The sequence below is a fragment of the Acinonyx jubatus genome, chromosome D2 (genome assembly GCF_027475565.1).
Source record: "Acinonyx jubatus isolate Ajub_Pintada_27869175 chromosome D2, VMU_Ajub_asm_v1.0, whole genome shotgun sequence".
NCBI classification, from domain to species: Eukaryota; Metazoa; Chordata; class Mammalia; order Carnivora; family Felidae; genus Acinonyx; species Acinonyx jubatus.
In genome coordinates this window covers 75984338-76011839 of record NC_069393.1, presented here as the reverse complement: position 1 = coordinate 76011839, position 27502 = coordinate 75984338, and the positions used below count along the sequence as shown (strand labels likewise).

Here is a 27502-nt window from a genome sequence, read left to right as displayed (position 1 = left end):
CCAGGCGCCCTGCTCCCTATTTATTTTCTTAATTTTTTAATGCAGTATATAATTGTCATGAAGTCCAGCTCATTAGTGTTGTTGTTTTTAATGGTTAATGCTTTTTGTGCACTAAGAAATCTTTGTATACTGCAAGGTGAAGAAAATTTACTCCTTTTTTCTTTTTCTGTAGAACTATGCTTAGCTTTTTAAACTTAGCTTTTTCCTCCTCATCAGGCTTTCAAAATGGTCTATAACCCAAAAGGAAAATAAAAAAGGTTTAGACCCAGTGCTTTTAGACTGCTAGTTTTTCAGATTTGTTGATAAGGACATTGTCACATCATGCTGCTGCTTTCCACCAAGAAAACACCTTCTGAATGAATCTTGCTTTTAACAAGATAGGTATCATTGAATATTGGGCTTTATTACACCTACTAATTATTCATTCGTCTCAAATAATCCTGTGTTGTGAATTTTCATGTTGGACGAATATGTGCACCACCTGGTGAGCTGCCCCTATGGATGACCTTGCCCGTGCCAGGGCGGTGAGGCATCAGCAGGGCAGTGAACAGTCTGGAAAAAGCAGGGTCATAGACCTGAGCTCTGGTCTTCCTCCTGTCCGGCAAGCATTCCCATTTCATCCAGAATAGAGTTCAAAACTTGAATTCTGAGGCTTCACAGAATCTGGTCCCAACCTACGTCTCCATTTCTGCAATGCCCCGCTATTTCCTGTTCCTCAGGGTGATCTTGCAACTCTGCGTCTCTGTTTTTACTGTTCCCTTCATCTAGACTGTTCTCATTCCTTTTCATCCTGCCCTGGACTTAACTCCCGTCAGTCTGTTAAATCCGCAATAAAACTCCATATCCTTCTTGAACTCTCTCCCGGCTTCTCAAGAAGAAACTAGTTTGCACACACTCTCTCTGTACGGTCTCCCCCGTTAGCTTGCGGACTTCTGACTGCTTCGAGTACTGGGGGGTGTGGTGTTTCTTGTACATCTGAGTGGGGCTTCATACGGTGACCACGTAGTGGGCCGGTTACAGAGAGCCGGTCTGACATAAAGGTATGTGACAGTGTGGAGCCCATAACAGCGGTATTCTTTGTAGAGCGTTTGGCATTCGATAGTGTTTTTCAAACTCTGAAATTGTGACCCATTTGCCGTTCATAAAAGCATTTTTTATGGCTCAGGAGCATCATTAAAAAAACCAAAATGGAGTAGGTTAGGAAATAAAAGATTACATAACACGGGTAAGCGTTCTATAGTAAAAGGTTTGTTTCTAGTTCTATATTTGTGTTTGTGCTTACTAGGTTGTGGCGTGAAGTGTATTTCTTACTATGGGTTGTACCAAGCAGAATTGGGAGACACCGCACTGGATTTTAACCTCTATAATGAGTTTTGAAGTTTGCAGTTTTAGAGAAGAGATGTTTGGAATTTTTAACTAACTTTGGTACTCCTGAAATTTTTCACTAAATGATTTCACATAATTTGTACCGGTGGGCAAACGATTTTTTTTTTCTTCAGCATCTCGTGTGTAGTCTTTGTTTTAGACTTGGGGTACATAATTGGGTTATAAATATATAAAACATTCTTGCAAAATGGCATTTTTGAAGAAGCTAGAGAATTATAGACGTTTCTCTAAAATTTCTGTAATGTTTTTTAAAGTTTATTTACATATATCAGTTTAGATTGTTCATGATAGTTTCTTGACAAAACAGTAGTTTTTAGTACATTGGAATGGAGTGAGTGTTACCAACTGAATCTACAAGTTAAAAACTTCTAAAATTTCATTTTTGAAAATGAGTTCACTCCATATATAAATTATGCTTTCATATATGAAAAGACATTTCACTTTGATTTTGAAACTGGGTATTCTTTGCAGTCTGCTCAGCAAGAATCATATATTAAATATTTCTTCCAAAAGGAAGTAGAAACTCGAATCTTCCACATCAATACAGGCATCACAAATAGTGATGCATTGCTTTTAGAGAGCTTTTGAATCAAATGTGCATTCTTGAGATAGGAAAGCAGTTACTAGAGACAGCTAGTATTTACAGTAAAGCTGTTTCCGGTTGACTTTGTTTAAATTTGTGATTAAAACCTTTCCTGGAACTCTGGAGCCTTGTAACCAGGAAGTTACTGTGTTTGTAAAGCCTGTGTTCTTGTTCCTTCACTTCTCTTTAGGGTCAGTATAGACCTTCTGATTTGTTGTGTCCTGAGACGTATGTTTGGGTGCCCATCGAACAGTGCCTGCCTTCACTTGAGAACTCAAAGTACTGCCGTTTCAACCGGGACCCAGAAGCAGGTACGTTTGGAGCAGAGCTCTGCCAGAAATCCTTGGCATTGTTTTTAGGTTCCTTGTGTGTGGCTTTGGCTCTTAATAGGGTCCAGGTAGCTTTTCATCTATCGTAGAATGTGTATGGTGTGTGTGCGCGTGCATGTCTGTGTAAGACCGGGAGATGCCACATGTGCACACACACAACACTCTCGCTTCTGGAAATAAATGCAGAAACCTCATGTGCTTCTGCTCCTTACTAACCCGTCTCCTTCTACTTTGAGTGTTGGTACCACCTTCCGTTTCTGCTACAGCTGTCACAGTGCATAAAAATTCTTCCCTAGACTGTTTAGTTTAGGTAAAGAAGATAGAAATACTGACCAGTTTGACTGAACAAGGCCGGGGAATGGTTTCCCGAAGGCCAACAGGCTGGGATGGGTTTTGTGACAATACTTTTGTTGTTGTTGACAATACTTTCTTGACTTTTTCTTACATCTTTGGTGCTTCTCCTCTCCCGTCCCTTCTTCCACCTCCTGCGCACGCAGTCCAGCCCTAGCCATGTCTTATCTCTTGGTACTCCCCATTTGGATAGTCTGTGCACTGGTGGTAGGCACAGACACTTGCACATACAGCCTGGGGTCAGACTCCCTGCGGGTAGATCCTGGCTCCATCATCAGCCTGTAAATTGTGTGCCCTTGGGCAATTTCATGATCTTCCTGGCCTCAGATTCCTGACCTTCAGAATTAAGATAATAATAGAACCTACCTTGCCGAGCTGTCATGAAGATTAGAGTAAGACAGGCACACTGAGGATAGCCCCCTCGTCTTGCTGGGTTGGCGATGGCTGGGCAAATGAGCACGCAGTGTCCCGTAGACTGTGCCACGGGCTTTCATCTGCATTTGCCTTTATTTGCTCTGATTCCTGTCTCCAGAAAAATAACGCAGTTCTAGTCACCTCCCTTTTGTCTAGATCTCGCTCAGTTTTCAGCAGCCTTTCTCACCCTCCCTGCGTTCCCCTGCGGCTTCGTCCATCAGGCGCGAGTTGTGGTGCTCGTGGTGGGCATCGACTCCCCATGTTTGCTTTCCTCAGACTGGAGTTCCTGGGTGTTCCCCCTGTGCCTCACTGACGTCTGCCAGAGGAGGCGCCCGGTGCACAGTTAACAATCACATTTTCTGTCTAGTCACCCGTGGTCTAAGCTTGGAGAAAAATCAGAAAAGGGAAACGGAAAGGCCGGGGGAGGGGCAGGGGGTAAATGGAAAGATCAAATAGGAAGACAAAGGGACAAGCAAAGAAATGCGGGAATTTCTTCTGTTCTAGGATGTGTGTTCTTTACCACCCCCCCGCACCCCCCCCCCCACAAATGAGGTTTTTTATTTCCAAAAAAGGAAAATTGGTTCATGTTTCATTGTATTTTGACATCTCCTTGAAAAGCTGTTATGCAATCAAGAGTGGGCACTTCTTACACATGGTGATACCTTAGAATCTGATGAACAAGTGGCCATAGGGACCCACCTGACTCCTACACCAGACACCCCGAGGTCACCCCAGGCTTCCTAGACATTTAGGGTTCGTAGAACAACCAGGGCTTTATAGTTCTGCACCTCCGATTGTCAGCATTTCATTATTTCATTTTAAGTAGAATTACACCTGACTGATCAGACAGACAGATGCGTTGCTTACGGACAGCCGTACTGAATTTGTCAGCGTTTGAGTCAGGCTCAAAGCGAAGGCAGTGGTAGTTCAGAGGAAAGCAAATACTTACCTGATGTCCCTTCAAAAAAATTGTTTTTTCCTTTTTAGCTTTTCTCAAGGGCAGCTCAGAGTCATTTCCTTCTGGTGAGAACAGCTAACCGTCTTACTGCATTATTTCACGTTCACATACAAAAGTGGATAAGTTCCTTCCAACTAAATAAAAATGATCACGAATTGGTTTCTGACTCCCAAACTTAAGACGCAGTTGCACCGTCCCCTTTTTCTTTCCTGGATCTATTTTAAAGGTTGCTTCTCTTACATAATATTTGGAGATGAAGACAACCACGGGCTCTGTCTGTTGTAGAAAGCTGAAAAGGTAACTGAATAATTTCCATGCACTGAACATTCAAGTAAAGATTTATTCATGTTAATAGACTTCAAATTCATTTTCTGAAGTTAGCACTGAGGAGCATTTCATGGCAAAGAAAATTTGAAGTCTCATTTCGACGGGACTACACCATGGTGAGTGGAGGGTGTGCATGACATGCTTTTCTCCTGTAATCTGTTACATTCCAGTTCTTACGGCATAAGCTCTAGGTCTTAACATATTCATTGTTTAGAATCCATTTACAAAAGTCAGAGGACTAAGTTTTCTTCTTCAAAGAAAAGGAAGATCCTTTTCCGTATGCTGAGTCTTTGGAACTTGCAAGAGAACACCGTACAGTTTTATCAGTATTGAGTATCACAGTCCAGACACTATTTGAAATCAGACTTATGTCCTGTGGTTTTAGGAAATTAAAATGCAGTTACATGCTGAAAGGTATTGAGCATGCTGTGAAACATGGTCATTTGAGATTTAAATGGCAATCTGTGAGAAACCGTTCTCTTCTCTTGGGTCAGTTTCACTTTTACATGACCCAAACTCCGACTCAGACAAAATACAGAGTTTAATATGGACACCGTTGTTAGTCGGCATGGTGCTTTTTTCCACTGAATCTGTTTCTCCTCCCAGCTGTGCAGTAGTTAAATTACTCTGCAGAAGGCACAGCTGATCGCCACAGGTCTCTGTAAAAACAGTTCGGCTACAAGGTGTATCAGGAGCCACTTGTAAGAAAAATTGCATTTCCCTCCATCCTGAATTGATGTAAGCCTCTGGAAATCCTACTCCTCCCTGCCCTCCACCCCCTACTCCCCTACCTCCCGCATTTTGGAGGTTTGGGGTTATATGGTTATTTGCTTACCTAGGAAGTGTGCGTAAGGGTAAAAACCTGTTACTGCTTTCACGTATGGTGGCGGGGGAGGGGCCGACAAAAGGGAGCAACTTGGAAAATTCTAAAGACGTCTCTTGGTTCATAAATAGGTCTTTCGTTTTTGAATTCAGGAACTCTGCCTACTCCAAAGAAAGGGATTTAGAAGTTTCTCAAACCATTCTTAAGTAAAAAGTCTGTCAGATTGCTTATTAAATTGATAGTTGGATATGGGTAGAATTCAAAAATCCTGCATTACAGTTACATGTTGCCTCTTTTGTTTAAATTATCTTTAAAAAATGTTTACTGGGAACAGTAGTAGAAGATTTATCCAAATGCATAAAACCATGCCAAGAAGAAATATTGGAATGGCCCATCGATCTCTCTCTACAGCAATAATCACTGTCAGTATTTTTATGCTCTCATCCGGATCTTTTTTCTCTGCATACCTTGGTTAAACAACAGAGCAGGAATCATCCTTCACACTTGTGTTGTTTTTTTGCTGAGTACTCTGTGTTTCTTCTTCCTTTTAGTAAGTCAAAACCTACTGGGCCACTGATTTGGGGCTTCAGCTGACAAATGCCACTACTTAGGTGACAGGCAGTGTCTGCCACCGATACTTCATAAGAGGCATTGGAAGCAAAGCGGATGTTTTGGAGCTGGTTTGAGGACCATGATAAATTATGATTTGATTTGACTCTTAATGTCGTACAGGTGTTATACTATTTATCGTTGGTAGTAGAATCCTTTTGGGGGGTCTCGCTGGCTTAGTCGGTAGAGCATGTGACTCTTGATCTCGGGGTCGGGAGTTGAAGCCGCACACTGGGCGTGGAGCCTACTTAGAAAAAGTCCCTTTGGTTCCAGACTTGTGAAAAAGGATAACCTCACTGAGCATATGCTGGTTCCCAAGTACCATCTCTGGTTCCTCCTGCGTTACCCCTGTTGATCCTCAGCACGTGAGGGAATGTTTCGTGATTGACCTCCTCAGATATTATTTACCGCGAAAATATCAGCGGATGCTTGTTTTTTAACCAGAGATTTAAAATAATTTTAATTCAGATATTGCTCTTTCATTTTTATAAGTACTTTTAGCATTTATTTCAAAGAAGCTAAGTAGAATGATCTTTATTTCTGTCTCTATGATAATTACAGCAGTATAGGCATTTTACCACAGATTAGTCTAGATTTCACTCCCTCTTTTCTATACATACTTGAAAATGATTGCAAGAAATTTCCTAATTTGTCTAAGTCATGATATCAGAATATTGAATTTAAGTTTGCTGTAAAAAGGACAGCACCTAATTTTGTCTTAGTGCTTGCTGCATTTCCCCAAGTTAGAGGATTTCTAAGACGTTTTACCTTTTGCAGCCAGTTAATGAAAATCTAAGTGTAAGGAGCTCAACCCTGAACTTCCGAGACTCCAATCTGTGTTACCTGATGCTTTCATTTGTCTCTTCTCTTTGCTGCCTTCTTCTTTCTTGCTGGCATGGTTCCCTGGCACTTTTTCTATAGTGTCGTAGTTTCTGTCGTAAATGCCCATCGAGAAAGCAAGTCCCACTCTGACCGCGTGTGGGATGATCAGGTTCAGAAAGAATTCTGACTGTATTCGCTTGCCTGGTTTCTCCAAGCCCGGTCTCACTTCCTGAATACTGTGTTCATGGTCCCTCCAAAGGGTGTACCCTCAGCCACAGTGTCCCCTTGGTCACTAGGAAGTCATACAGAATGACAAAAAGATAAACCAAAACTTCCGAGGGTCCCTAAAAATGTGCTGCGGTGAGAAGTTACAATTAAGTGGACAGTGTCTTTCTTAATTACCGTAGGTGTGCAGTGAAGCTGGATTGGAGGATGACTTCCCGCTTGAAGTCGCAGAGTGAATGATGTTTGATTGCTGGACGCTTAGTAAACATAAGTTCTTTGTTGCCGGTAAAGATGGTGGTGCCAGGACGTAGCTGGGTGGAGACAGAAGCGGTTGAAGCCCGGCGTCAAGACAAAATGTTTTCGGAAATTTGGCTTTTTTGGATTTGGTGAACCTGGAGAACGTATTTTTGACGTGGAAAACATCAAACATAGAAACATAGAAAGTTAAAGCCTTGTAAGTTTTCAGTTTACTCTCTGTCTGCTGAAAAATACTTCTTCATTATAGTGTTCCTCTCTTTTCCCGCTTACCCGTTTCTCAGGGGTACCCTTTCTAATCCAGATGTTAGTGTAGCACTAATACGACTGCTGGCTTAAAAGTGAGAAACGAGGTTTCCCCCCTCGTGACGTGGTCTTCTAATGAGGACAGAGAGGAGCAAGGAGAGAGGCCTTTCCTACGATACTTGTGCGTAACACTGAAGGATTGTAACATTTTAGTGTGTGCGCTTTCTACCAGAAAACCTGAAACGGACTTTTAAGGTAAACTTCCAACAGTTGCAAAGACTGTGTGCATTTTTTCAGTGTTTTACAGCCAGTCTCGCACAAGAGAAATTTTAAAACTACTGCTTTGCAAATTTTTACCAGGCGGTCTTTGCTCAGCAAAGCACGCGCGAGCAGTAAGCCAGTGACCGAAGCTGGCTGGAGCCCTGGCCAGAGGCAGACTGAAATAGCTCTGAAAAACTTTGAAAAGCAGACTTGAGGTTTCCATTTAGCTGTTAAAGAAAGATTCCCCAGATCCTGTTGTCTTTTCTTATGGAACAGATCAATTTTTAAAAATAAACAATTCCTTTTACAGTCACCCAGTTTTTAAAATTGAATTAATCCTATGATTTTGAAATCATTAATTAATCCATTTTGAAATCAGTCCAGTAGGCTGGAAGCTACCAATACACTTCAGACCGTGTCTAAAAAAAAGCTAGTTCTGCCTGGCTTTAATGTGTGGCGTCTTAGAGTAGTGCTTTGTTTGTTTGAATAAAAAAAAACTGACATTTTTGAATGTAACGAAGAGGTTGTCCAAAATGTCACTTAGAGAATAAAAATAAAGCCCACAGCTGCTTAAGTGCTGGCTGAACGATGATACACCGTTGAATGGAAGACACCGTCAGTTTTAAGTCCTCTATCTTACGTACCGCTAAGAAAGAAAAAATGTTGCCAGTTAGACTATGACTCTGTCAGTTGTAAGATGCATCTGGGTTTCAGAAATACCAGAATGTGTGAAAATGTGAATCTTCATGACGTAGAGGAAATGTGGTTCAGTGTGTGCACCGCAGTACTGGGCAAAGCCATGGAGTACCTAAGAGACTTGTTTTTATTTGTTAGGGAGCTTTGTGGCATCTCGCTTGTAGGCATTAAATATATTATAAGTGGGGTGCACACCTATGTGTCAGAGTTAGAAGGCATCAGTTCCACCTGCTTTTTGATAAAAACAAGATTACTGTCATGGATATATGACAACAACAGAGTTCTTTTAATACCCTCTCCCATAGACTTCAGAAAATTTTGAGAAGACCTGTAACTACTTCACAGGGATACTTTATTGTAATGCAAGTAAAAATGTTTTACTACTCAAAAAGCAGTGACATTCTGTAAGCATTAATGATTTCAGTGCATTCTGGTCTTAAACAAATTTTAAAAATTTAAAAACTTTGATGCTTGGAAGGCAAGGATAAAAACAGAGAATTTAAATTAAACTTTGCTTAGCCCATAAATTCAGCGATCTCGGACACCTGACGGAATAACGATTAAAGATGAAATAGTAAAGAAGGGGCAAAAGATCCTATCCTTCGATGCCATCGAGCTTGTCATCAACCCTAAGTCGTGCCATTAATTGAACACTTGTGAATTATCAGTAAGTATTCTTGGTTTAACTTGTGGCTCCATAGTAACAGAATGTGAATCATTAGCTTAGTGGGAAAAAATTCTGGAAGGGGGTTTGATGCTCTGTTTTGGAGCCTGCATCATTTGCTGTTCAGTGCAGTGTCTGCTGGCTACTGGAGGAGCTAAGACAAAGACAAGCCACAGTCCAAAGGTTTCTTAGATCATTCACACCCAGCTCCAGTATAAGAATGAAGTCACTGCGTTTGTCTGCAAGGTATTTTGAAACTGTGTAGATTCTCTTTTGTGTCCGTTAATATTCAGTCTCTCTGCAGGAAAATAAGCTATAACATGAAGGTATGAGAAGGTCTGTTTATTTTAGGAGTGTTCTTTTATGTGATGCCAGCAAAATGTTTTTAATATAAATATGGAAACTGGGGTAGAATTCCTGTTCTTGTAAGAGATGTGTTTTCCTAGCTGCCATTCATTTTAAATAGGTATCATTTATGGGAGACTTGACTTGTTCATGCTTCTGTAGCGTGTTCACTGATAACAAGATGAAATTTGTCTGAAATTAGGAAGGACCTGTTGACGATTGGGAAAGAAGTAAAGCCACCTGCTCCACTAACTGCTACCAAAATAAAAAAGCAAGAGTAAAAATTCTGATGCCGAAGCGACCCTCAGCCGGGTTTCCTTGCAGAAGCAGATCCTGAAATGTGGGCTTGCGTTGATGGGAGCAGGAGTGGGGGGCTGGTGTGGGTGAACTAGCGAAGGGAGGAGGAGAAGATAACGGAAGTGTGTGCACGCGCAGTGCGGTCCGGCACCTTAATGACTGGACGTCAGTCCCCTGAGAAACCTATTTCAGAATCGACTGCCTGAGGGACCAAAGGAAGACGTATGTGCTCACCTGGCCTTCGTTCTCCACTGGCTGTTGATTATCTCACGGGGGGTTAGTGTCTCTGCCCTGTCCTTTGTACCTGTGCAAATGGAGAGCAGGCCGCTGCTTCTGAAAGGAAGCAGGGCAGGCCGATGGACCCTTCACAGAACCGTGCACAGTAGGGATGCCGTGAGTCAGAGATGAGGCTCGGGGATACAGGGCAGCGCCCAAGGAGTGTCTAATCCAGAAAAAGTACAGGTCGAGGTGGCATGTCCCTAGCGTTAGCTGACCGTGTCGGCCGCACTGGCGCAGGTCGCATCCGGACTGTGAGCGCGAGGAAGCAGTGGACTTAAAAAGTTGTTGGAGGAGCCAGGCAAGAATTAGAATCATAAATGTGAAGAATTCATAAAATCATTCACTCAACAAATATTTATTCAACCGGGTATTATGCTTTATGACGGGGAGGTAAATTAGTCCTCCCGCCCTCAGAGGGCTTGCGGAGGACGCAGACAACTATCGAGCAGTTTTCGTAAAGTGTGATAAGCGGCCTATTGGGGGAGATAGGTGCAGTTAGTTCACAGAGGAGGGTCCTCAGCTCAGATCTGCACAGGGTGTGGGAGGGCAGGGAATGCTTCTTGGATGACGTCTCAGAATTTTTAGAGGAAGGGAATGCAAGAGCTTCAGGGAGAGACAACAGCATGTTCAGAAGGCCCAGGGGGCAGAGAGCACACCTAGAGTTTGGGGGGCAGGCTGGGTGGGGGAGATCTAGCTGGCTAGCGAAGGACTGGTCATTGTAAGGACTTCGATGTTTCTCCTGAGAGCACCAGAAGGCCAGGAGAGGGTTTAGGCACCCGATGGCATCCAGAAGTTCTGTCATTTCTACTGTCATGTGGAGAGTCAAGTGGAGAGAACATGTCAAGTTCTGTCATGTGGAGAGTGACCAGGAGTCAGACCGGAGGTAGGAAGACTAATCAGGAGGGTTTTGCACACAGTACTCCAAGCAAAGGATGATGGTGGCCTGGACGTGGGTGGTAACTGTTGGGAATGGGATGGGAGCAAATGGATGCTAAGGATATTCAGGAGGTGGGGTACATGGAACCAGCTGGTTGATTGTGTATGGCGAGGGTGAGGGGAGAGAGTTTAGGTTCTGACACGAACTGAGTTAATGCTTACTCTTCATTTGTGACATGAAGCACATGAACAGAGGGGCAGATTTGGTGGGGGGGGGGGGAGGAGAGGAATGGTGAGTTCGGCTTGGACATGTTGAATCGGGGGTGTTTGGAGACATGGACAGAGATGTTGGGGAGGCAGGTGGACATACAGACCTTAAACTGATGAACAGCCCGGGAAGGAGGCACTAGTACGTGTGTGGAAGCCTTACGAGTGAATATGCCCTAGTTCAGAGTGAAGAACAACAGTCCTAGACGAGAAGCCCGAGGAACCCCACTGTGGAACTCCACTATGGAATGACTGAGTAGATGATGAAGAGGCCAAAGGAGTGTGGGGTCATGGAAGCCACGTGAAGCATGTTCAAGAAATGGGGAACAATGGCAGTGTCCGATTCTGCCAACAGGGCTTGGGAAGAATCTTTGGAGGATCCTGGCAAGACCTGTGTTCGTTTGGACGAGGATAAAATAGTGTTGTCAAGGCTTAAAAACTGAGTGGAAGTTAAGAAGGCAACCATGATCAAATATGAATTTTGAAGATAGTAGCTCTAGAGAGGTAAATCTGATGGCAGAAGACTTTTAAAAAATGGGAGAGACTTGAACATTGTCAAAAGCGGATGGGAGTTAGCAAAGAGAAGGATGAACAATAAGAGAGAGGTGGAAATCAGTGTATCAAGGTCTCTGGGACGAAGCACAAGGAAAATCAAGGACACAGGAAGACCAGCCTTAGATCGTAAAGACCCTTTGTTGTAGGAGAGGGGTGAGGAAGGGCTCAGTGCACTGAAGAGAAATAGATTGGTGTGGTGGCAGCAAGTTGGATGCTTTCTCATTTGGTGCCTTTTCTTTTCCATTTGGAATGGGTGCTGGTGAAGGGGGGAGATGGCAGGGTAAGAAGAATGGGAGACAGAGCTGATGGCCAGTCCTTGTTAGAGTCCGTGAGGGTGAGATCATGTAGAGGAGATGCTTCTCTGACGGCCTGGGGAAGGCAGACCGTTGTCTGGTTTCCAGGGTGTGGGCTTGTCAGGCCGTTGCCGTGGAAGGGCAAGAATTGAAGGCTGTTGGCAACGAAATGGTGGGAATATGGTGATGGCATCTGAATTCAGTTAGAAAGGAACTGAAGGGACAAATGGAGCTACATGTCATAGAAGGGGTCAAAGGACTGGAGGTCCCAAAACCAGGATGATGGGCTGACAACTCCCTGCAAGGATAGGAAATGGTGTCCAGAGAAGAAAGAGGGTCTGATTTTACAGTTTGGAGGCATGACAAGCTTTGGCCTGGGGTTTGGGGAGCCTAAGTCGCATTAAGGTGGAGTTACTGAAGAAGACTGAAGGAACGAGGATGGCAGCCCACGTGGACCGGCCGGAGATTTCCGTTCCTTCGTGCCATTTAGATGTAAGAGTGGTGATGTCCCTAAGTGAAGCTCCTTCTTATTTATCAAACAGTTCTGATGTTTCTAGCCCCCGGCAACATAAACACAAGATCAAGGGCCTCCCGCTCGTCAGTATAGGATAGAGAACAAATAGAGTTCTGTTTTCCAGAAAAAGCTCATTTCGTACAGACAGTGATCTTGAGAACACCTGTCTATCTTTGTTTTTTTACAGTTTTAACTACAGCTCATTGAAAAATACATAGTTTATATCTCCAGCTAGTACATGGTGCTTCTGTGTGTGTGCAAGTGTCATGTCTGTATATATAGATTTGAAGCCAGAGTCTCATGAAATAGTGCTTATCCTCCTGCAGATGTGATACACTCCATCTTCTTTACTATTTTATTTTAAAAAATGAGTCTTTCTTAAAAGAAAAATTAGTGTTTATTTTTGAGAGAGAGACAGCATGAACGAGGGAGGGGCAGAGAGAAAGAGAGAGGGAGACACAGAATCCAAAGCAGGCTCCAGGCTCTGAGCTGTCAGCACACAGCCTGATCCAGGGCTTGAGCTCATGAACCCCGAGATCATGACCTGAGCTAAAGTCGGACGCTTAACCGGCTAAGTCACCCAAGGGCCCCTCAGACATTTTCCTTCTTAATTCGGTTTTTTCCAGGTTGAAAGACAAAACCAGAGCCTATTTACAGTGCCTCTTCAGTGACCTCGTATCTCAAAGAGGTGGACACGTAGCCCATGACCAAGTGTGTTCTTACCTGATTACATGGTCTACTGAGTACAGTTTGCCTTCCTTGAGCCCAAAAGGTTATGTCTTAACTGGAATGTGCATTGCGTTTAGGTCTTAAGATGGGTCATTGATTCCTAACTAACTCTAAAGGTCCTTGAGCTGATGGGATTGTCACGTTGACCAACATACCACATTGTTGTGTTCTTAGGGTCGTGCAAATCGCTAGTTGAATGGTAGTTACGTTCAGTTGAATTTTTAGTATCTTTCGTAGCATTTTCTGATTATTTATTCACAACTTCAAAAACCAGTCTATTAACTTTATTTATATTTAATACTTAACCATTACTCCCATATAATAGCAGGTCACTGGAGCATGAATGCCAAGTGACAGTATTTAAAGTAGAAGTATGAAGACAGTAGTTCTGCCACACGCTAGCTTTGTGACTTTAGGCGGGTCACGAGTTTCTCAGCCTCAGTTTCATTATCTGTGAAGTGGGGCATTCAGACTACATGAAATGCAGGATTTTTTAAAAAAAATTTTAAAGTTTTTATTTAAAGTCCAGTTAGTTAACATAGAGCGTAATACTAGTTTCAGGAGTACAATACAGTGATTCAGCACTTCCGTACCTTACCCAGTGCTCATCATAACAAGTGCAGACCTTAGTCCCCATCATCCGTTTAACCCACCCCCCCACCCCCTGCCACCAACCTCTCCTCTCGTAACCATCACTTTGTTCTCTATGTTAAGAGTCTGTTTCTTGGTTTGCCTCTCTCTTTTTTTCCCCTTTGCTCATTTGTTTCTTAAACTCCACTTACGAATGAAATCATACAGTATTTGTCTTTCTCTGACTTATTTTGCTTAATGTAATACTTTCTAGCTCCATCCATGTCATTGCACATGACAAGATTTCATTCTCTTTTATGGCTAATATCCATTATGTGTATGTATGTATGTGTGTACATATATATGTGTGTGTGTGTGTATATGTATGTGTATATATATATATATGTATGTGTATACGTATATATATACATATATACCACATCTTCTTGATCCATTCATCGGTTGGTGGACACTTGGGCCATTTCCATAATTTGGCTGTTGTGGATAATGCTCCTGTAAACATCAGGGTGCGTGTATGCCTTTGAATTAGTATTTTTATATTCTTTGGGTAAATACCTAGTAGTGCAACTGTTGGATCATAGGGTAGTTTTCACTTTTGGAGGAACCTCCATATTGTTTTCCAAAATGTCCACACCAGTTTGCATTCCCACCAACATACACAAAAATAAATTCAAAATGGATTAAGGACCTAAATGTGAGACCTGCAACCATAAAAATCCTAGAAGAGAACATAGGCAGTGAGCTCTTTGACATTGGCTGCAGCAACTTCCTTCTAGACAGGTCTCCTGAGGCAGGGGAAACAAAAGCAAAAATAAGGTATTGGGACTTCATACAAATTAAAAGCTTCTTTATAGCAAAGGAAACAACACAACTAAAAGGCACCCTATTTAATGGGAGAAGATTGACATATCTGATAAAGGGTTAACATCCAAAATACGTAAAGAACTAAAACTCAGTACCCCAAAGAAAAGGATTCGAGTATGTGTTGGGACCTCCAGATGTTTAGGACTTTTTGTGAGGATCACACTATTAAAAAACTAGAATGCATTACATAAAGGTAAGGTATACGATTCTGAAGCATCAAGTGATAGGCATCACATAAACCTTGTAGCATTTCCCATAGTTGTGCTGGACTTCACTACAGTGAACCCTTTCACCCGCCTTCTCTGTTCTATTAGGAGCAGAAGATTCAAGTTGCAGTTTCAGATGAGGCCAAGTCTTTAAGAAAGTGTTTTCCAAACTCTTGAATATGGTCCACAGTAAAAAAGGGATTTTCCAGTGTGACAGTACACATTTCCGCGTTTCTCGCAAACACAGCTGAAACAAAGCTGTGCTGACCATTACTCATCTTTACTCATGGGAGGCACTCCAGTATTTTTGAGTTGGTTCTAGGATTGAGAGATGAGGATGGGGGGAAAGCTCTGGATTCTCACTCCAACTTTGCTCTCCTTCTGTTCTGATAGACGTAGTCGTGGTAGCAGCGATTGCCACGATGAATATTGGTTGGTCCACCTGTTGTGCTCATCACTTAGCATTTATCATCTTAATTCATCCTTCCACTGACTCACATTCACCTCGCTGACTATTGCTGTTACCTGTCGATCAGTATTCATGAGGCAAACAACTGATTAGTAGTAGAAAGAGGTTGAGTTGGGCGAGTGTAGTAAGAGTATTCCTGTCCCTGAAAGGACCTATTTAAATTACTCTCTGAACATCTCACAGTTGTAGTTGTTGAGAGTCCTTTGCCGAGTGGTGGATATTGTGTGTATGTGGTATGTACATGCAGCGATCCCTGGCCCTGAGAGCTGAGGACAGACCGAGGAATGTGCCCCACACAGCTACGTTACCGTCCTGAGTGGCCATATTTGAATGACCAGTTACTACCCTAGACAGCTTTGGGTGGGGGCTCTAGATCGGATATTTTGAGCCTGTCAGGTGTAGTTTGCGTGTTTGAAATAATGGGCCCACTCATCAAAAGCCTGAGGAAGTTTTGGGCCATAGGCAAAAACTGGACTACAGGCAAGAAAAAAATGGTACAAGTTTGAACTGGTTTCTTTCTATTTAAGAGCACTTCTGTCTCTCCAGGCTTTCTTGGTCAGTTGCTGACAGGCCTCTCTGTTTCTTAATTCCAGTGATGTTAGTAACTAAGATAGCAGTTTTGCTCATGGTTTTCATTTCGTGTTTTATCCTTGTGTATGCACACATACATGGGCTTTGGGTAAGAAAAGCCACTAGTACATTGGCAAGGTGACAGAACGGTTCCCCTCCTCTCCTCTGCTGTGGCAGATTTGGATTCAGGATGGTCGCACAGACCTTTATGTTCTCGTAAGTGGTCTACTGTCCATCTTGGTCAGGATTTTACTGGGGCCTCAACTTGTAATTTTACTGATCAGGTATTCTAGAGATTATGTCCTAACTAGATAGTTAACTGAAAACTGTATATAAAACTAAACAAAATTGTATTCTGTGGTATCACACAATAATATGGTTTATCATGTATCTTAGCAAACTACACAGTTGTATGCCCAGTTTTTAAAATACCTCCTCACTTTTGTTTGTTACATAACTGTCTTTGTCTACCAAGTGTCTGGATTCTCCAGATGTGTCTGCCTTTGAAGAAAGATACGACCTTAGAGGCTTACCTCTTTTGACAAACTCTGGACTGAAATACTATGTCCGTTGATTTTATGATGCAGTCACAGATGCCCTTTAAAACATATTTTACTCTAAGTAAACACGATTTGAGTATGTTAGGGGAAATTTAAATCAATACCACGTGTGTTTTCCTCTTTTAATTTCTTTTTTGCTTACTTAATGTTAAGTTGCATAGATCATTTCTTTGAGCAGACAGCAGCAGAGTTTACTGCAGTCGTCTGAACCTTGGCATCAGGAACTCTGAGTTCTAATTTCACGTTCAGATCTAAGTTACATTCCCTTCGTAAAGACGCCTCTCTTCCAAGGAGTCGGTTGTAAGTATGACAGTGGCTATGGAAGCCCGTGATGCAGGTGCCGGGGAGAGCTCGGGAACGCTATGCCCTTTGAACTTTGTCCTCAGCTCTTTCTCCACCTGTCTTCTGCACAGGCCTTCTCAGTCTGAAGCGAGTTATTGTTCATGTGGGAGCTTTGATACACATCTTAAAGTAATGCCAGGTGATTCCTCAAAACTGAATGAAACCAAAAAACAAGGTCTTTCGGGTTAATGCAGTTAGAGGGTGTGTGGAGGGAGGGGTGAGGTGCTGTGATGTACTGACTAAATGTAAAAGAAGTGTATCTGAGCTGGTTCACTGAATTTGCATAATCTTTGTTCTATAAAATAGTGGTTTTGGAAAAATCAAATGGGATCTAGTGATTACAAATTGAGCTCTATCTTTTAATGTCTCTTTTAAAAAACACCCTGTTGGGGCGCCTGGGTGGCTCAGTCAGTTAAGTGTCCAACTCTTGATTTTGGCTCAGGTCATGATCTTGAGGTTCAGAAGTCCGAGCCCCACATCGGGCTCTGCACTGACAGCATGGAGTCTGCTTGGGATTTTCTCTCTGCCCCTCCCCCACTCATACTCTCACATGTGTATACGCTCTCTGTCTCTCTAAAAAACAAAACAAAAACAAAAATACCCTGTTGTTAAATCCATTATTGCGAATTCTTTGACAAAACAAAGGCTCTCTTGCAGTACAGCTAATCATCTGTGTTATATTTTCATTTTTAAAATTAGGATTTTTGAACATGTTTTCTTAAAGCACACAAACTGCATTCAAGAAAGCAAGGAAAATCAGAAGGGACTATTTAGTTTATTTGCACTTTCTGAATTTGCCAGTGGTCCAGTGTTTGCTTTGGGACCGTAGACCTGGCTTTAACTACAAACTGTAGCCATTTCTTTCATAACTGCACACTTCTGAAAATACAGTTGACCCTTCTGAAAATACAGAAGTTGACACTTCTGAAAATAACACAGGAGTTGGGAGTACCCACCTCCGTCCCGCTGAAAATCAGCATGTAAGTGTTGACTCTGCTAAAACTTTACTAAGAGCCTCCTGTTGACCAGAAGCCTTACCAGTGACATAAATGGTCAGTGAATGCATAATTGGTATGTTATATGTATTATATACTGTATTCTTACAATAAAGTCAGAAAAAAATTTTAAGAAAATCATAAGGAGGAGAAAATACATTTACAGTCCTGTACTGTATTTACCAAAAAAAAAAAAAAAAAAGTCTGCATGTACCTAGATCCACATACCTCAAACTTGTATTGTTCACGGATCAGCTGTATTTTTGAAAGAAATTGGTTTCCAAAGAGGAGTGTGTATGAACTGTAAGTACAGTGCTTTGTAACACCTGCTTTATTCGTTTTTAGTCACAATACTTTATTTTGTTTTTCAAAATACTTTAAAGGAATAGTCGAGATTTTTAAAAAATACGTCACAGAAACGTGCTTGGATTCAAAGGACTGAGCAACGCTGTTCTATAAAAGGCCTCAGATTCTGTCCTCTTACGTTGTTGCCCAAAAGTTCTGTAACAGGCTCAAGTCTTAGGAAGAAGTATTTGAGATGTAGGAAGCATTCTTAAAGATTTATTTTAAACTTAAAAAAACTGGAATTTACTTTAGAAAGTCTCAAGTTTTAGGGATTCATGAATAAATCGTGTACCTGAGCAGCATGAAGACAAAAACTCAGTTTCTGTGTCAGACCTGTCAGAACTGATGAAGGACACGGAGAGTCCCAGGAGTGGCCTGGTGGAACAAAAGAGAACTCTCCTGTTGTTGTCCAGAGGTTCTATGTATCACTAGTAAGATTTTGCCTGAGTTGGTTACCCGTTAGCTTATTTAATGCCAAGAAAGGAGTTTTAATCTTATTAGAGTTCCCATCACACACCTTTTCATTGTTAAAACATTTTACTTCAGAGTAGATCTTTTCAGTGCACTGTAATGAAAAGGAAAACCAAGAGCATCAAGTCATTTGGGGAGATTGGAGTCAGCAAGTAACAAATGGATTTCATCACACGCAAATGTAGACTAATGAAAGCACAGCAGAAACTCTGGAAGAACATGGAACAATCCACTGGACTGGCAACTCAAGGAAGGCATAGAAGGATCTAATAATTAAAGCTGAAACAGCTGGGGCACCTGGGTGGCTCAGTTGGTTGAGCGTCTGACTTCGGCTCAGGTCACGATCTTGTGGTTCGTGAGTTCAAGCCCTACGTTGGGCTCTGTGCTGACAGCTCAGAGCTTGGAGCATGCTTCAGATTCTGTGTCCCCCTCTCTCTCCGCCCCACTCCTGCTTGTGCTCTGTCTCTCTCTGTCCTTCAAAAATGAATAAACATAAAAAAATTAAAAAAAAAACAAAAACAGCAAAACCTGCATAGCTGTGCAGGGTGAAAAAAACCTTTCTTCCTCCGAGCAGGAGGATAATATACCGGAAGGAAATGTGGCAAAGCTTCTTTGGTTGAGTTTGTTTATCACCTTGGAGAAGGGTGTTTCCCCTGTGGAAGTGGGTTGCAGTCTCCAATCTCGCATCCAAAGATAGAACCCAAACACACTCAGCGATTATCCTCCCTGGATTGGGGACCAGTAAGCAACAGGGCCTTTGAACGGCATCTAAGTAATTCCTAGCTCACGGCTGCCTCACAAGTGTCCGTAAATGCTGCTTAAGCAGTTGACTTTGGCTGTGGTTCACTGCTGGGTTTGGGCCCAAATTCCTCTCTTCATATAAATCATCAGTTGAGCCCTGCCAGTTCATAAAAGATCTGGAACATGGGTATTCTCCATGCAGTGTCTCTGTTTCTAAAATTCTTAGTCCCTCTGGAGAAGCAGACATATACTGGTCTAGGACGTGAAGCGTGAGACACAGCCTTTTCATTCCAGATGGACTTAGGTTGTGTTTGATGGATTGTTTACAGTTAGCATCATTTCTTTACATTTTATTGTGGCTAATTAACAGGAGTTTTATGTAGATGTCAGATGCCATTCTTGTTCTAAAAACAGATTAAACAGCACAATTCAAAGCAATTGTGACCTGATCAATTTCAATATTTATCACATATTCAGAAACAAAATAATCCAAGAATGATTTAATTTGGGAACTCAGACATTGAGTAATAAACATGAGGTACTAATTAACAAGATAGTTGATGAAAGCTGGATAGTTGCTCTGAAGATGTGTTGCTCATCTGGAGTCTGAGATCAGCACCATGAACCACAGGCATTTAGTGGATGCCTACTCAGCACTTTGTATCTCCAGGATCGAGGGTGCGTGGTGCCTGGGCCTTGAGGCTACAAAGAAGTGCAAGATTTGCTTCCCATCCTCAAGGAGTTTACTGTTAGGATGGGAAGACCATCCACATATAAGATGACAGAGAGCAATCAAAATATTGTTCCTGTAATAGGTTTTTTTCTTCATTAAAAAGCACTATCAAGGGACATCTGGGTGGCTCAGTCGGTTAAGTGTCCGACTTCGGCTCAGGTCATGATGTCATAGTTGGTGGGTTCAAGCCCCACGTCGGGCTCTTTGTGACATCTCAGAGCCCGGAGTCTGCTTTGGACTCTGTGTCTTTCTCTCCCTCTCTGCCAGTCTCCTGCTTGCGCGCTCTCTCTGTCTCTCTCTCAAAAATAAACAAACATTAAAACAATTTTTTTGAACATTTTTGATGGATGTGTTAATTAGGTTGATTGTGGTAATCATTTCACAGTGTGTACATATATCAAAATAGCATCCTGTACACCTTAAGTGTATGCAATTCTAATTTTTATTTGTCAGGTTTACCTGAACAAAGCTGGTTGCCAGGGGTAGCACCATTTTTAAATGGTCTTAATGGAAGAAAAAACTAAGTGGACGTAAGATGCCTTACAGGGACAAAATTGCTGAGATTTGAAACTGCATTTTTCTAAGCAAAGTAAGAGTTACATTTTCTCTAATTTGCCTAAAAGATCTTGGAAACTTTGATGATAGCCATTAACTCTGTTCATTGGCCTTTGCATTCCCACCATTGTTTGGGATTAAAAATAAAATCTAAGGTATGTTTTTGAGTATGAAAAAGCCTTAGGATTATAGGATAGCTGGATGGTCCTGGCTGCTGAACCTGGGGCTGGGGGAGGAGCTGCTTCTAAGCTTTCTTCCCAGGGAGCCAGCACCTGTGTTTGCATTAAGCATGGTTCGTAACCTAACCCCCACAGACTGTCTTCATTTTGATATTCAGAAAATCACTACTTACAGCAGAGAGAGATGGCTGTGTCTGACTTTCCATCACTTATCTCACTCAGCTTTTTGTGAAGATTTTTGAGGGACCTGCTTTGATGTTTTCTTTTGGTTGCATTTTTTTTCTTCCCCTGATAGTCTTAGTTTCATTTGTGGGTATTAAATGTTTCTTTATTTCAGAATTTTTGCAAGCTTCAACAAGGTGGGTGCCATCCTTTCAGATATCCTAGTTTGCTTTAAGACTGGAGTTTTTTATGTTTAAGACGCTTGAGACGTTTGTTCATTCTATCAAGATACTTTAAAACAGTGAATGTGTAGAGTCTCATTTTGAGATTGATCTTAATTGCAGTGGATAATGAAAGGTCCGATACGATTTTTTTTTCAGTTAAGGAAATAGCTTATAAATCCTCCACTCATCTTGAATAACAAATTATTAAAAATTAAGCACAATGAATTATTGCTTTATTAGGTCAGATCAGACTTATTGAATTTTGGCTTTATTGATCAGAGTATATATGGTTCATAGCATTGTTTGAACTTTAAGCCACAGAGAAGTAATTGATCTTAAGGTTCAAAAGCAGATTGTTTTAAAGAACACAATATATAATAAATCCTGAAAATATTTCACATTTGCACTTAAGATGCTATAGTTTTGTTTTAGCTTATGAAAATCAATAAAATCCTGAAATACTACCTTTGACTACTAATCTCAGAGGTTATTAAGGATCTTCATGCTAAAGTACAAAGACATGGCCCAGTGGGAATGTCTTAGATATTGTACTATATTTCCTTTGTAATTTCCCTCTCTTCTCCTGTGTATGTGCGGGGGAGAGTGGTGGGTAGAGTATGTGTGTGTGTGTCTTTCTCTCTGTCTTTCTTAATCTATTAATCCATTCCTACTTACTGCTGCGTAGTGGTCCATGGTGTGGATGATCGTTGTGCCCCAGCTTGTTTAATTATTTACCTGTTGAAGGATTTCTGTGCTTTTCCAGTTTATGACTATCACCAGAAAAACCCTGCATAAACATTTGTTATACAGGTTTTTGTGTGAACTTAATTTTCGCTTCTCTGGGATGAATGACCAAGAGTGTAATTGCCAAGTTGTATGGTAGAAGTAGGTTTAGTTTCTTAAGAAGCTGCCAAGTTGGTTTCCAGAGTTGTTGTGCCATTTTATATTACCACCACCATGTATGAAAGACACCGTTCCTTCACGTTCTTGCCAGCACTGGTTTTGTTTCTATGTTTTTGTTTTAGCTGTTCTAACAGGTGGATAGCAGTATCTCACTATGGTCTTATTTTGTGTTTCCCTAATGGCTGATGGACATCTTTTCATGTGCTTATTTGCCATCCATATTTTCCCTTCGGTGAAATGTATCCTCGTGTCTTTTGTGCATTTTTCTAAAGGGATTGTTTGTTTTTATATTGTTGGGTTATAAGAGTTCTTTCTTTATTTTTTTTTAAAGTAATCTCTACACTGAACATGGGGCTCGAACTCACGACTCTTAAGATTGAGAGTAGCACACTCTTCCAACTGAGCCAGCCAGCCCCTCTTTATATACTTTTTTAAGGTTTATTTATTTATTTTGAGAGAGAGAGTGCGTGCATGAGCAGGGGAGGGGCAGAGAGGGAGGAAGAGAGAGAGAATCCCAAGCAGGTTCTTCGCTGGCAGCAGCCGAGGCCACTGTGTGGGCTCGAACTCACAAACCATGAGATCATGACCTGAGCAGAAACCCAAGAGTCAGTTGCTTAATCCACTGAGCCACCCAGGTAGGTGCCCTTCTTTATATACTTTAAATATCAGTCTTTAGTAGCTTTTTATCCTTTTAACAGATTTTCATAGAGCAAAAGTTTTTAATACTGTCCAACTTATCATTTTTCTCCTTTATGAATCATGCTTTTGGTTTCATGTCTAAGAACTCTTCAGTAAGCCCTAGGTGTCAAATATTTTTCTCCTGTTAGTTTTATACTTTTACAGGTAACATTTAAGTCTGTGATTCATTCCGAGTTAATTTTTTTTGAGATGTGCAGTTTAGATCAAGATTTAGTTTTTTGGCTGTGCATATCGAGTTGCTCCAAAACTGTTTGTTGGGAAGGCTCTTCCTCCACTGAATTGCTTTTGCGTCTTTGTCAAAAATCAGTTGGCCATACTTGTGTGGGGCTGTTTCTGGACACTCTGTTGTGTCCCACAGATCCATATGTCTACCTGTGTAATGTGTAAATATTACACAGTCTTTTTTTTTTTTTTAATGTTTATTTTTGTGAGAGAGCAAGAACGCACATGAGTGGGTTGGGGCAGAGAGCGGGAGACGGAGAATCCGTAGCAGGCTCCATGCTCTCCGTGCAAAGCCCAATATGGAGCTTGAACCCATCAACCATGAGATCATGACCTGAGTCGAAGTCAGACGCTCAGCCAGCTGAGCCACCTAGGTGCGCCTACAGTCTTGATTACTGTAGCTATGTAACAAGTCTTAAAATTCAGTCGAATGATTCTTTTTCAACTTTATTCTTTTTCAGAATTGTTTCAGCTCTCCTAGTCTTTCTGCATACATTCGGGAATAATCTTGCCTATATCCATAAAAATACTTGCAAGGATTTTGTTAGGAACTGTGTTACATCTATAGATCAGCTGGGAGAGAATTAATATTTTTATCACAAGTTTTTCAGTCCATAAAATGGAACATCTGTCCATTCATTTAGATCTTTGATTTCTTCCAGCAGCATTGTGTGGGTTTCAGCATGCAAGTCCCATACATGTTCTTGTAGGTTTACAGGTATTTCTTTTTCCAAGTAATTATAAATGGCGTGGTTTTTTTATATTTAATAATTTCCACATGTTTATTGTTTATTGAAATACAGTGGGCCTTTTAAAATATTTGTTTCGATCGTGGCAAAATATACACAACATAAGATTCACCATTTTAACTATGTTTAAGTGTGTAGTTCAGTGGCATTAAGTACATTCACATTGTACAATATCACCACCATCCCTCTCCAGAATTCGTTTCATCGTCCCATATTGAAACTCTGTACCCATTAAACACTAACTTCTGTTCCTTTCTCCCCCAGCTCCGGGCAACCATAATTCTAATTGCTGTCTCTATGAACTTGATTATTAAGTTTTTCATAGGAGTGATATCGTACATTATTTGTCCTTCTGTGACTGGCATATTTCACTTAGCACAGTGCCTTCAGGGTTCACTCATGTCATAGCAGATGTTAGCATTTCATTTCTCTTTAAGGTTGACTGATATCCCATTGTATGTATACACCATATTTTATTTATCCATTCATCCATTCGTGGACACTTGGGTTGTTTCCACCTTTTGGCTGTTGCAAATAATGCTGCTCTGAACACGGGTCTCCAGATATCTCTTTGAAACCCTGCTTTCTGTTTTTTGGATATACGTCCAGAAATGGAATTGCTGGATTATATGGTAATTCTAATTTTATTTTTTTGAGGAACCACCATACTGTTTTTCCCCGTGGCCACACCATTTCACATTCCCATCAGCCACGTGCAGGTGTTCAGTTTTCCACATCCTCTCCAACGCTTGCTGTTTTCTGTTTTTTTGACAATAGCCATCTGGGTGGGCAGCGTTATTTTATTGTGGTTTCTATTTGCATTTCTCTAATGGTGACTGATGTTGAACATCTTTCCATGTGCTCTTTGGCCACCTGTATGTCTTCTTTGGAGAAATGTCTGTTCATGTCTTTTGCCTGTTTTTGAATCAAGTTATTTGGGGTTTTTTGTCGTTGATCGTTAGGAGTTCTTTATATCCCAGATATTAATAACCATAGCAGGTATGTGATTTGTAGTTCATTTGATTGGTGTATGTTGATGTTTATCCTGTGACTTTGCTGGGCTCACTTGGATTTCTAGGAGGATTTGTTTTACAGCATCTTTGAGGTTTTGTGCATAGACAGCTATGTTGCATGCAAATAGGGACAATTTTATTTCTTCTTTTCCCATCTGGGTGCATGTTTGTTCCTTTTTTTACCTTATTGCAGTGGCAACTTCCAGCACTACCTTGAATAAAAATAGAGCAGACATCCTTGCCTTGTTTCTGATCTTAGGGGGAAAGCATTCATTCTTTATCGAGTTGAGGAAATCCCCCTTCAATCCTAGTTTTCTGAGACTTTTTAACATGCATGGTTGGTTGTTGAATCCGTCAGGTGTATTTTCTGCCTCATTTGATGTGACTGTGATGGTTTTCTCTAAACTGTTAATATGGTAGATTATATTGGTTAGCTTTCAAATACTGCATCAGCCTTGCATACCTGGGATAAATGCAACTGCTGAATTCTTTTTTGCTAACATCTCGTAAAGGATTTTTGCATCCATATTCATAAGGAGTACTGGTTTGCCATTTTCTTTACTTGTGCTTTGTCTAATTTAGGTTCCTGCTTTTATTTTCTGAAAGAGATTGTGTAGAATTGGTGTGTTAATTCTTATTTAAATGTTTGGCAGAATTCTCCAGGGAGCCCATTGGGGCCTAGAGATTACTTTTTTGGAAATTAATTACAAATCCAGTCTCTTTACTAGTCAGTTATAGGGCCATTTATATTATTTCATATTGGGTGAGTTGGGGCAGTATGTTTTTTGAGATTATTCTCAGAAAGCTTTTTTTCTTGCTTGCTACATTTTTTTTTTGTCTCTGTGTATTGGCTTTTCAGGGTCACCAGCTTTTCCAGGATCCCCTCTGGAATTCATGAGGCAGAAAGAGCCCAGGACGCTCACCGCCTTATCATTCCTCAGGCCTCCGAGTCCCTACCGGGCTGCACCTTCCCTCCTGTTCCAGTGTCTTCTTATGTTTTATATATAATGTCCAGGGTTTTCTGTCATCCTCAGTGGGGCAGTGGAGAAAAGTAGGTGCGCCTCATCTTGCTGGAAGTGAAAGCCCCTGTCTTTTCTTGTCTTAATTAGAAACAAATAATAATAAAATGCCAGGGTGCCTGGGTGGCTCAGTTGGTTAAGCATCCAACTCTTTAAAAAAAAAATTAATGTTTATTTTTTGAGAGAGACAGCGCATGAGTAGGGGAGGGGCAGAGAGAGAGGGAGTCACAGAATCTGAAGCAGGCTCCAGGCTCCGAGCTGTGAGCACAGAGCCCAACACGGGGCTCAAACTCATGAACCGTGAGATCATGACCTGAGCCGAAGTCGGACACTTCACCAACTGAGCCACCCAGGCGCGCCCCCCCCCCTTTTTTTTTAAATTTTTTTTTTTAACCTTTAGCATCCAACTCTTGACTTCAACTCAGGTCATGATCTCATGGTAGTGAGATCAAGCCCCACGTGGGGCTCTGTGCTGGGGGGTGGAGCCTGCTCAAGATTCTGTCTCCCTCTATTCCTCTCCCCTACTCATGCGTGTTCTCTTCCTTCTCTCTCAAAAAGAGTTCTAAGAAGTATTTTTTTTAACTGGTTAGGAACGTGTAAACTATTATTCCTGTTTCAGCTGTGCATTTACAGCTATACTATGAAGACCATTAAACGCATGCTACTGGTAGTTAATATGCAGCAAATGAGTAATTGAGAAAATTTAGCAAAAATCAAACATGATAAAATCTGATCCAAGTTTTGTAAAAAGGCGTATTTGTATCGCTAATACTACTTACTTGATTAACTTCCAGAGAGATTACAACACCTAGTTTCAGGTTTAAAAATCCAAAAGAAAACCAGATTTCAAAATCATAAAGCTGTGACAATAAAAAGGCACTTACAATAGATGACACCACTGTGACCCTTACTCCTAATGTTGTGATGGTCTTAAATTGACTTTTAAGGAACTATCAATAATCATCTCTGTCTCCTCTTCTCTCATCTATGTTAATATATTGGGTTTTTTTTTTTCAGTCTCCACAGAGTCACTTTATCAAATTACGAATAAAATTAAATGGAAATCTGCTTATTTCTAACACAAAAACAGTGGATCACAGCATTATTATAGAAGATGTGAAAGGACAACTGAGGTTATTTTGTACGTTCTTATTTGCACTGTAGCTAAGGCACACCTGAGGGTCACTCTCTCCATTCTGAAGCTTTAATAGGAGCAGAAATGAAAAATGGCCACATGAATGTGGCAGTGGAGAAATTCCCTGCTGTAGCCTTGGTTTTTGGTTTTTGTCATGGGTTTGCTTTTGGTTTGTTTTGGTAATTTCCCTGTCTTAGAGCACTGTTTTTAAAGGCAATTGCAAGAAATTGTTAACGCACCCTTAGATTCATGCGCCGGTATGGTTTTAAGATCTCCTACATGTCTGACTACATGATGGGGTGTTTCTGTGCCGTTGCCTGTAGGCCCCACTCCCAGGGACTCCGATGGTCCATAGAGATCCTGAGCGTCAGAATTTCCTAAAATGTCCCCCATGATTTAGTATGCAGCCAAAGTTGAGAACCAGCGTGGTAGAATTTAGCTTACTATTTGTAATATGTGTTTTATTTGGGCGACTGGCGGAGCTTTTTTCTGCCTGCTGGACGATTCATTTGTCCAGAAGTTTAGATGAGCCTTCAGGGGTGACTTCGCATTGAGGCAGGTCCGTGTGCTGTGTGCAGTCCCAGTCAGCTGACTCAGGAGCTCCCCCCTGTACCCGAGAACACGGCAGGCAGGCGTTCTCCTTACCCAGCT

General features: G+C 41.4%; 1 protein-coding gene across 7 annotated transcripts in view; it reads left to right on the top strand.

The window, feature by feature from the left end:
• Nucleotides 1-27502, top strand: part of ATE1 (arginyltransferase 1) — a 156085-nt gene that overhangs the window by 113805 nt on the left and 14778 nt on the right. For 6 of the 7 annotated variants that reach the window (XM_053207345.1, XM_027063273.2, XM_027063274.2 and 3 more), the window contains one exon: nt 2160-2280. The exons of the other annotated variant lie outside the window; for it this stretch is intronic. In XM_053207345.1, the coding sequence (XP_053063320.1) occupies nt 2160-2280 (121 nt within the window). The remainder of the gene's footprint in view (nt 1-2159; nt 2281-27502) is intronic. 7 annotated transcript variants of the gene reach the window in all.